Source organism: Salminus brasiliensis, chromosome 13, assembly GCF_030463535.1.
Source record: "Salminus brasiliensis chromosome 13, fSalBra1.hap2, whole genome shotgun sequence".
Taxonomy (NCBI): domain Eukaryota; kingdom Metazoa; phylum Chordata; class Actinopteri; order Characiformes; family Bryconidae; genus Salminus; species Salminus brasiliensis.
Genome location: NC_132890.1, coordinates 4,676,179 through 4,687,664, shown reverse-complemented (window position 1 = coordinate 4,687,664; position 11,486 = coordinate 4,676,179). Strand labels below are relative to the sequence as shown.

The window sequence follows — 11,486 nt, the reverse complement described above, 5'->3', positions numbered from 1 at the left end:
ACTTATATACAGTGACTAGACAAGCTGTGTCAGCAATTGATGCAACTTGAAATAGCTGAATGCTTTTATTAGAAGGGGTGTCCACAAACTTTTGGACATAGCATGTATTCATGGCTTTCGCTCCTAATAATTCTTTGGATGATTTTTATTGGTTTGTTTCAGGTTCGCATATTCACATTCTCTGTTGGCCAACATAACTATGACACAGGGCCTATACAGTGGATGGCCTGCGCCAATAAAGGTACAGATAGAGTTTTACTGTGTGTGTGTGTGTGTGTTTACAGGGGGTGGTTGGTTACCAGATCACACAGTTTACCTTTTTTGATGCATTTAACATGAATTATAACATTAATATGTGCAGAAGTGTATTTTATTATTTTATTCACATCATATGTTTTGTCAAGCATGTCGTCTAACTGTAGCTGCCCACATTTGCTGACAGATTATTTTTATTCATTTTTATTATTCATTATTGTGTGGCCATGTGGTTAGAACACTGGTTATAGGTCACAGGGTTGTTTGTGTCTATACCCCTGGTTGCTACACTGCCACTCTTGGGCCCGTAAGCAAGGCTCCATAGCATGCCTGCTCCATAGCATCCTCTGACCACAGCTATTTTAAAAGCTGGGGTACAATTTCAACTTCAATTACATTATACTGCACAGGTATAACACCAGTAAAGGTACAGTACTTACATTATTTACTGAAACCTCATTAACCACTTCAGTGACCAGAGGAAATGACCACTGCAGCCCTCTAGTGTCAGAAATACACTAGTGCATGTCCACTAGAGAGGTGGAGTGTCCAGTGCTTCTCATTTCTCCTTCTTTTCTGATGTTTTCCAGGTTACTTCTATGAAATCCCTTCTATTGGAGCCATCCGCATAAACACACAGGTCTAGTACAAATGCATGCAGAAGCTGAATGAATAAAAGCATATGGAGCTTTATAACCTATAACATGTGCCAAATAGAGTCCAGTAGAGTAAGGGGAGAACATGTTGTGGTTCTCGAAAAAATTTTTTCAGTGGTTCCTTAAAGAGGCATGTCTGTTTGTCCAAGCCAGGGGTGTGTAAGGAAGACATCCATGCTATGTTGGGGTGGTTTTCATTTCCTGTGTTGTCTGTTTCGCTGTGCAGGAGTATCTGGACGTCCTGGGTAGACCCATGGTCCTGGCTGATGCTAAGCAAGTGCAGTGGACCAACGTCTACCTCGATGCTTTGGTACTAAGTGGTCTTACATGGCTGCATTATTTATATATCATACTCACATTTACATCATCACTGTCACACAGAAGCCTCGTATCTCCGTAAAGTCAACTCAGCCTGTGACAATGTGACAGTGTGGTATTTGACACATGACAGGGTGGTTTGTGACAAGCAGGTACATTTTATCCTAAAATGGCAGCAGTTTTATTTTGCGTGACGGGGTGGTTGGGTTAAGCTGGTAAAAAAAAAATTGTAAAAGAATGCAATCAAAGGCTCAGATGATGTCATTTTAAAGCAACACTACATTATTTATAGGCGGAACAAGTGTTACGGGGTGGTAAGATAATTATTTAAGTATATCTTATGTAAACAATATTAAAAAATAGAACAAATAACATTTATTTGATGATATTTTTGTGTTGTGTCGGTAAAGACAGTGATATAAACATGTATAATTTAAAATAAATATAAAAAATATTGTATTTTCTCATGTATCATGTTGACAAAACACTTTTTAATTGATTGCTGTCAAGCAGGGGTGTACAACTCCAACTCTTAGAGAACCGGTCTCCAGCGAAGTTTGGTAGCTGGGCCACTCCAACACACCTAAATCAGTTCATTACCAGGCAAGGTGGGTGTGTTTGGGCATGCCAACCACCCAACATTTCTGGAAACCGGCCCTCCAGAACTAAACTTGTGCATTGCGTTGATGGTTGGGCGATTGATGAACTTACAGATCATTCAATGGCACGTCAATCATTTTAAGTCACCTTAGAGCATTTCAAACAGTTAATAGCTACAGTTGGAGATATGGAAATACAGCTTTTGTAGGACAGCAGTGATATGTACTGTATTTTTGTACCGTACACTTTCCCATATTTTTAATGTGTGGGCAAAATAACGGAAACACCACAAGAAATAATCGATCTCCATATCTGCATATCTGTATCATTATTTCTACACCATATAAGAGTGTTTTGTAAGTTCACATGCAGTTACTAACTGTCGCTTAACTGTTGCTGCATTATGTGTCAGTCCCCTTTACCCTGTTCCTCAGTGGAAGTGGACCACCAAAGAACTACCATTAATCATCATCACCATCTCCTTATCCACTTAGCCCAGTTCAGGGTTGCTGTGGCAATAGGGCAGGCACACAAGCCCAGGCATGCCTCTCCCCAGCTACTTCCACCAGCTCCTCCTAGGGGACCCCCAGGCAACCAGAACCTTTCTTCTCAATTGGACCTTTCTCAGCACTGCGGCCACACTGGTATTGTGGTGTTATGTTGGTGATAGACCACTGGGAGCTGCCGGTGTTGTTGGTGCACTGTCAGAGAGTAGTGCCATCCTCTAGTTTGTCATATGTGGTTCATTTCTGACCACATGACCACTGTTGCTTGGATGCCACCAGCTGGTGAATGAGTGTGTGGTAAAACTCCAGCAACATGCCACTGCCCTGTGAGTGCCACTGCTGTGTGGCGTATGGTTCAACACATACATGAAACGGCTGCAATTTCTATGTTTCATCAAGAGCAAACACAACATAATAGATACGATCATCTGCCAGAAAAACAGATTTTCCCACTTTGGATCTTAATGATATTATATTTTTTATATATGATATTATATTTTATTATTCAGACATGGGTGCCATATTCACAATAAAATGTGACAGTGTGGTATTTGACACATGACAGGGTGGTTTGTGACAAGCTGGTACATTTTATCCTAAAATGGCAGCAGTTTTATTTTGCGTGACGGGGTGGTTGGGTTAAGCTGGTAAAGCAACAACAACAACAAAAAAAACTTGTAAAAGAATGCAATCAAAGGCTCAGATGATGTCACTTCAAAGCAACACTACATTATTTATTAACAAGTGTTACGGGGTGGTAAGATAATTATATAAGTATATCTTATGTAAACAATATAAAAAATAGAACAAATAACATTTATTTGATATTTTTGTGTTGTGTTGGTAAACACAGGGATATTAACATGTATAAATTAAAATAAATATAAAAAATATGGTATTTTCTCATGTATCATGTTGACAAAACACTTTTTAATTGATTGCTGTCAAGCTCCAACTCTTAGAGAACCGGCCTCCAGCAAAGTTTGGTAGCTGGGTCACTCCAACACCTAAATCAGTTCATTACCAGGCAAGGTGGGTGTGTTTGGGCATGCCAACCACCCAACTGTTCTGGAAACCGGCCCTCCAGAACTAAACTTGTGCATTGCGTTGATGGTTGGGCGATTGATGAACTGTGCAGCAGCAGATGGGTTACAGTTAGAAACTGCTTACCTACAAAGTGCACCCACATAGTAGATGTATCTATGTAGGACGTCCATAGATGTTTCCATTATTTTGCCACCTCCTGTAGATTGCAGTATTGCCCAATAGTGGTGTTGAAGTTTCGTAACTTCTGACTTCTCTGTGACCTCAGGAGCTGGGCCTGGTCATCACAGGCACGCTGCCCGTCTTCAACAAGACCAATTCCGAGGACGGTTCCCGCAAACAGGTCTCTATGAACTCTCTTATCTGCAAACTTGGAGACGTGCAGCAGCTATCTGAATCAATGACCTGAGAGTAGAACACCAGACTATGGAAATCAGACCCAAGTGTCTATTAATAGCCTTGTCCCTGGAAAAGTGTGATATTTTGGTCACTTTAAGTTGGAAAAAAGTTAGCAGTGACGCAGGGCGCTGTATCTGACGGACGTAGTAACCCTGGGGACAGTAACCTTTTGGGAAATGGGAACGAGCAGCATGATGATCTCCACAGTTGTGGGAAGTAAATATTATGGGATCGTTGGGTCTAATGAACGCTGACAGGTCAAACCTGACTCGTCAGTCGGGAAGCTTGCATTAGTGACTGTGTTTTAGTGTGTAATTGAGATCTGGTTGTGTTGTTGTCTGCAATGATGGACATTAGGGCTGCACTTGATGCTGTTTGGTAATTGTTATCAATGCAATGTCCAGAAATGGCCTTTCAGAAAACCATGTCAACCTCATGATGTTCTGTGAGGACCCTTGACAGGGTCATATGTTCCAGATCGTGCTTGTTTTTGGTCAAAATGAAGCAGGCCAGGGTTTAACTTTGCTACATTATGATTGAAAGATGAATTCGTTTATATATTGTACAAATTTACAAATCAGCCATAACATTTAAACCACTGATGTGAAAGTGAATAATATTGATTATCTAGTTTCTGTGGCACCTGTAGCTGTATATACACTATGTCCGAATATTTATGGACACCCCTTCTAATTAATGTATTTAACTACTATACAGATGTGCAAATGCACACACATACAGCTTGTCTAGACCCTGTAGAGAAGTACTGCCAATAGAATAGGACTCTCTGGAGCAGAAACACATCATATACCTATTGGCACCATGCTGCCTAATGCCAGGTAAGGGGTGGAACACCCTGGATTGATGTAAAGCCCCTCAACATTGATCTGTGGAGGACTGGAATGATGGTGATGGTGCTCCATCCAGTAGTTTTGGGATGAGTTGGGGGTGATGAGGTGGGGTGGTGATCATTATCCAACATTCTGACCTCACTCATGCTCTTGTCGCTAAATGCAATCAAATCCTCACAGCAATGCTCCTCCAAAATCTAGTAGAAAGCCTTATTCCCTGGACAGGAGAGAGCAGAAGTAGCAGAGCAGGTGTCCCAACACTTTTGGTACTTGTTATATGTCTTGTATTAAAGCATATTGACACAGTCACGCAAAAACCTTGGTTCTCCAAAATGGCAACTTTACAGGAAGAAAAAAAGATTTTTTCTACTGAGCATTTCTATTGATCCATTCATCATGGAACTTGTAATATCACTTGGAATCTGAGACATTGGTATCACACAACTTCTAGCTGATGTTTGTTAACCTTTCCTTTAACCCTTTAAAAAGCCAATGGCCATCAACAGGCCAAACCTCTCTCTATTAGCAGAGAATAGCCTCAGCAGTTTGTACAGAAGTCCCTGTAGTTACTGAGTAATACACCATAGTGTGTGATAAGGCTTGCAGTGAAGAGGTTAAGGGGTTAAACCTTAAACTGTGTCCTAAAATATCCCAAATGCTACGTAACTAAATTGTGTAATAAAGTCTACCATACTCTTTCATGTAGCACCAGAACCAGCTCATCCTGGGAGTGATGGGTGTGGATGTGTCACTGGACGACATTAAAAGACTAACCCCTCGCTTTACTGTGAGTATAAAATGCACATACACACTCACACACAAACACTTATCTTTTAACACGTCACTCTGGCATACCGACCTCAGTACCACCCATTAATTTCCTTTTGTACTTTCTAATGAAAGAAATCGCTTCATTATTGACTTAAGACTTCATCAAAGCAGAATTCAGCGGGGTGCAATCCTGAGCTGAGATATCCCGAGTAGTGACAGTCGTTCTTATCCTTTGTAATAACAATAACTGCATAAGAATAGTCTATTGTTCTATCCTCTGGTCCCGTGCGGCCTTCTTTCTCATGCTTGCTCTCTGCAGACGCACTCTAGAGAGGCTATAAGCTTTTTATGCTCGCCTCGTACATTACGCAAGCATCTGCTTGTACTTAGATTTGATTTGTAAATGGTTGTGATTTTCCATTAAGCTCTGAGGAGTGTTTCCAGATGAACAGACACTGTTGATTAACACATGTAGCTGGCGGATGATCGACAGATCAGGCCGGTGTTGAGTGGAGATTTTGGACAATTTTGCTCGGCGCGGATTAAATAATGCCTCTCGGGTGACTCTCTCAGGACCAGGCCCATTAGGCTCTAATGGGGATTGGGATGATGCTGGTTTGTCCACTGAATGAAAGTGCCACTCACCATTTCTCTCCCTGCCTGTTTCTCTCGGCCTCTCTCAGATCGGCCCTAATGGTTATTATTTCGCGATTGACCCCAATGGCTATGTGCTGCTCCACCCAAACCTCCAGCCGAAGGTACGTCTCGTTTTGTTGTTTTTTTTGTCTATAATACTCATTACATAAACGTGCTGTGCTTCGCAGTCTATGCCAAAGCCAGTGGTTTGAGATGCCGTGTGTTAAAAAAAGCTGAAGCAGTGATTTTGCAGTGTGTTTGTCCTTGTCTCTCTCCAGCTCTCATTTTCATTCTTCCTTTGCATGACACATTCGTATCCCTTCTGTATTACTTCTTCTTCATGTAAATAGGCTCATAAATCATCTTTTATACTGTATATAGCTGCTGTCCAATGGAAAACATGCCACATCTCCATTTCTGTCCATATTTAGATTTCTCCATGCTTTGAACCCCATAGGTGCTTTGTATACTTTGTCAATACTTCTGGGTGAATAGACCAATAGAAATGCTGTAAACAGATGCATGTTTTTCATTGGGCAGTGACAATATAGGCCTAGATAACTCATCTAATTCAGTTGCACATTTTAGCATGTTTTTTATTTACATTAATTTTTTTTTTTTTTGCATATTTTTAATAGTTTACAGTTGTGAGAACTCAACCAGCTGAATATACATTGACTTAAGCCATAGCCTACATGTAGCAGCATACCCTACGCCATAGCCTGACGTGCTTGGTCCACTTGGTAGCATTATATGTCCACCTCTGCCGCCACCTTTAAATTCAATCAGGCGAACATGGATCATGGGTTTTTCGTACGCGGACGTGAGATAAATGGCTGCAGAGGACGAACCAAATCATCAAATCTACCTGCATTTTCTCATCCCTTGAGATTTCTGGTGACGCTGAGGTGTTTAAGCACTCCAGCAGCACTGCTGGGTCTGATCCACTACTCCCACCAGCAGAACACACACTAACACACCACACTGCAGTGCTGAGAGTGGAATAACCCACTACTGGAATAACACCTGCTCTGTGGTGGTCAGTCCTGTGGGCCCGTGACCACTGAAGAACAAGCAGGGTGAAAGGAGGCTCACTAACAGAGTATATACAGAGAAACAGATGGATACAGGCTGTAATTACAGATATACACAGTGCTCCTATGCGGTGAGTGGAGCTGATGGAATGGGCCGAGTTCATTCCAAACCAGGGGCGGTCCTGATATTCTGATATGACTGTGTAAAGGTGATCATAATGTTTTGGCTCATCAGCTTATATATTCTTGCTTTAGGCAAGCAAGGCCTGTTCAGTTGCACCTTTTCAGATTGCTGACCGGCTCCAAACAGTTTTCAGCACCTTAAAGAGCTCTAATCCGTTTTCAGCACCCAGATATGAAGAAGCTGTTAGTGATTCAACACAGCCTTATTGCAGTGGCTTTCAGAGCCCAGGTGGAAGGTCATGAATTTAGAATGTAGCGACATGCATTTGCAGCGTACGAATAAGCGTAATCAGGGCTCCAGAGCTCCTCCACGGCACATGGGCCGTGTGCTGGATGCGTTTTGCTGCATAACCTTAGCAGTTTGCCTGAAGTAACGGTGTGGTAAACTGGCAGTGAACTCGCATATATGTTTCTCAATTGATCCCAGCCTTGTACGTATCAGCCTATCTGTGGAAACCCTTTGATTCTGGTATTCCACTACACATGCAGGGTGGTATGCATCGTTGACACGAAGCATATGCGATGAATGCGAGGGAGAAACCCTTTGTGTGTGTGTGTGGTGAATGATGTCCAGGATAAGCAGGGCGATGTTTTATTCTCGGGCTGGACGCAGTAAAAGCACTATCCATCATCTCATCACTGATAACTGCTGCCCGGCTACGGCAAACCCCGCAGCTTAAGGCCTGAAAGCTAGAGGCGTGTGGACGACGCCTGGTGAGAACAGTTTACACTCTCTGTGATTTAAAATCATACCCTAATCACAAGCCTGAGCGTGTGAGTTATGCACACATAACCCTGTGAGCATTGCGAGCAGCCCGGGTTCCTCGGCTCTAGAACATGTGTCTGTTGGTGTGGGGAGAAGTGCCGGAATCCATCAGCGTCAGTGCTGAAACGCCGGGTCAGACGAGTGTGATGGGGGCTGTTAAAAGTGCAGAGAAACAGCAAAGCTCCGGGTCAAATATATGGAGAACATTAGGTTTTACCCACAACACAAGTCAAAGCAAATAAGCAGAACCAACCCGCATACTCGGAGTTAATCCGATTGAGTGTTATGACAGATTCCCATCTTTTCCAGAGCTATACCCTTTAGCCTTCTGATTAGAAGAAGCAGAAAAGCCCTGGAAGTGTTGCTCTGGCTCTCATTTCCAATGTTTTGCATGCTCGAGCCTTTGAAAGTAACCTAAAAAGACAGTATTTCCCGAGTCTAGTAGGTTTGTTCATATCAAGAACAGCAATGAAGGGTGACCAGAACTTGTTTGTTATGACCAAAGTGATATGCATGCTCCTAAGCTGTTAGGTCCAGGTGCAGAGCAGGCCATGCGATTCAGGTGTACTGTTTTGTTTGACTCTCAGAAGCCAGCTCAGATCAGCTCTGAAGGCCCCATTTCATGCGGAGATGTTCAGACGTGATCCCGTAGGGCCGTGCGGCTGATTGACTAAGACACATAGGCATGGGTCGAATCTCTGAACCGTGGACGCTGTACTTAACCCTGAGCAGCGTGGATATGCAAGCACGAGCCCCCTCACCAGGGGGGTGCCAGGTCTACTGGAAGCAGTTCAAAGTGCTGCAGCGCAGGTCTGGGATAAGGAGCACAAATTTTTTGGAGGAAGTCTCGGGAAAGAAGCTTTGGCGAGCTCTTGTTGTTTGTACAGGAGATATTTGAAGGCGTCGGCCAATGGCTGATTTGATTTTGATCATGTGGAAATGGCTCACACGCTCTTGTAGCACAATGGCCTCTTGGTGCCAACTCCCTTCACTACTCGCAGGCGTCAGTTCAAAGCAGTCTGCCTTTTAGGATGATTCCCTCCTCAGTGTGGGGTATTCCCAGTGCTAGCTTACTGTTTACATGCTGTGCAGCTTGTTTCCCATGGAATGAATTAGCCCTGTTTTTGTTTTTATGCCTTTCATTAGAAGAGGATGCGTAATCGTCACATCAGGTTAAAAAACAAGTACGCAATAACTCTCCATGAGGTAAGACAACAGTAGCCGTGGTAGACTTAGCAGTATAAACGCAGTACTTCTGGACAGTAGACTGTATCTACTGTAGCATTAAGACTGCCTTGCTAATATGCATAGTTTTATAGTCCTGCGTCCTCCCCTTAGTTCATGACCTGCTTTATGTAGACATTTGACCAACTCTCTGACTTGTGCAAAAGTTTGGAATCATCATTCAGTGGTTCAAATCCCAGGTCATGTTGCCTGCCATCAGCAGCCGGAGCCTGAGAGAGCACGATTGGCCTTGCTCTCTCCAGTGTGATCCAGTGTGGGCGTCTGCTAGATGATACATCAGAGCTGGGTACTCGGCTCTTGTTCCTCTGACCTCGTTGGTTGCCCGGTCAGTTTGAAAACAGACGCTGGCTGGTTGACTAGTGTCAGTCCTCAACCTCCCAGTGCTGGCTATCTAAAATTGGGAGGGAATATGGGGGGAAAATAATATCTATAACAAAATGTGTTTAATGTACTTTATATATATATATATATATATATGTTTTACACATATATATTATATATTATATACATTTTATAAAGCTATATAGTATATTTGAGAATGAAGTTTCAATAAAGTTAATATCCAGATTACCTCATGTTTTAAAGGCATGTTTTCCAAAAACGATTCCTATCTATCTAAAATTACTATATAAAAAAAAATTGTTTCCAAACTTTTGAACAGCCTGTACATTTTATACTCAGAAATAAAGATTTCCCAGTCCCATCCAGGCATGGTGGATCGGGTATTGGCTATTTTAACCCCAATCCAGTTTAGAGTCTTTGTTTTAACCTCTGTGCAGAGCGCCATCTGGTGTCCTCAAGGCACCATTAACATACATAACTGCCCACTACTGCAGCAGTGCTGAAGTTCTCAGCAGGTAAATAAAGGAGTTGAGGTTCTGCAGTGTGGAGCTATTTTACAGTGGAACATAAATACAGTCCATACAGTCCAATCTGACCCTTTATAAAACCATAACTGAAACACTCTGTAAAACAGCTATAACACACCAGTAGACCAACAACCTTAGATATCAGTCCAGAGTGTGTACCACCACACACACACAGGAAGTGATTAGACTGCAGTGTTGTAAAGGAGCTGGGAGCTGATTGGTCAGGGAGGAGAGTCAGACTGGATTATAAGATATTAAACACTATAAAACAGTGATTTTAAGAAACATCGACTAAACTAAATCAGTCAGTCCAGAACGTCTGATTATAGAAACTGAGACTAAAATAAAGGATTTTACTGATCAGATTAATCAGCAGCTCGTCTGATCTAAACTGTGGGGCTGGATTAATACACACACAGAGATCAGATCAGATTGGTATCAGCTGATAGTCAGCATTAAGAGCCTCGGGTCAGATCGGGAGGGTTAAACTAGCCAGTTCGGGACGTCCCTTAGCAGAAGTGTTTTCCTGTGTGTTTGCAATCCGTCACAGAGGAACCAGTGAAACTGTCAAAGCTTGAATCCTGGAGCACTGTGAATGTAAATATGATGTTTTTTAGCCACTAAAAACTCTAATTCTTTAATGCGAGGTCAGTTTTTTCCCCATCATGTTTAGCTTCAGGAGAACAATCGCTATTTATCGGCCAGTGAGGCGCGGCGGCCCAGAATATATTTTTAAAGCCGGAAATCAGGCGTTTTGGTATTTCCTGCTGTCTCTGCCGCAGTGCTCAGCAGATTGGGCGGCTAATGATGTTATCGCAGCGCTGTTTTCCAGACACTTCATCACCACCGCTGAGCAGTAATTACATCCATTTCACATCGCAGCCATTCAGCACCGGTGCCTGCCAGTTCTGATGATGCTGTGAAACCCTGGCCCGCTCTACAGGTCCCACCTAATCTTGCTGTTCATCGGCAGGCAAGATTGCAGCCTGTCTTTCGCTCTGAAAGGATGACTGACACGAATAGAGACATGCATTTAAGGAGACAAAGGGACGCCAGGCAGAGGCAAATTTGTTCCCCTGTCTTTTGTGTTCTGTGTCTTTTCATTTCGCAGCACAGAAGATATTCTGCACATATGATCTAGATTTAGTCTCGGGTGGCTTTGTAGTCATAATATCACCTCCATGACATTAGCGGGATGTCTTATGTGCAGCAGTGACATCCTCTTATAGTGGAGGGATTTGGGTGGGACACAGAGGAAGCGAGGAGATAATTCTTCTTCAAACAAATCCTTCCTGTTTGCAACAGTCGTTCCTCATTAGCTCGGGTGTTCGGCATGGAAGACGCTGGCCAGAA

General features: G+C 42.8%; 1 protein-coding gene across 3 annotated transcripts in view; it reads left to right on the top strand.

Annotated features, from left to right (window-relative positions):
* Nucleotides 1-11,486, top strand: part of LOC140575554 (voltage-dependent calcium channel subunit alpha-2/delta-1) — a 134,575-nt gene that overhangs the window by 75,691 nt on the left and 47,398 nt on the right. For all 3 annotated transcript variants that reach the window (XM_072695942.1, XM_072695941.1, XM_072695943.1), the window contains 6 exons: nucleotides 163-241; nucleotides 846-895; nucleotides 1,138-1,221; nucleotides 3,648-3,722; nucleotides 5,336-5,416; nucleotides 6,084-6,158. In XM_072695942.1, the coding sequence (XP_072552043.1) occupies nucleotides 163-241; nucleotides 846-895; nucleotides 1,138-1,221; nucleotides 3,648-3,722; nucleotides 5,336-5,416; nucleotides 6,084-6,158 (444 nt within the window). The remainder of the gene's footprint in view (nucleotides 1-162; nucleotides 242-845; nucleotides 896-1,137; nucleotides 1,222-3,647; nucleotides 3,723-5,335; nucleotides 5,417-6,083; nucleotides 6,159-11,486) is intronic.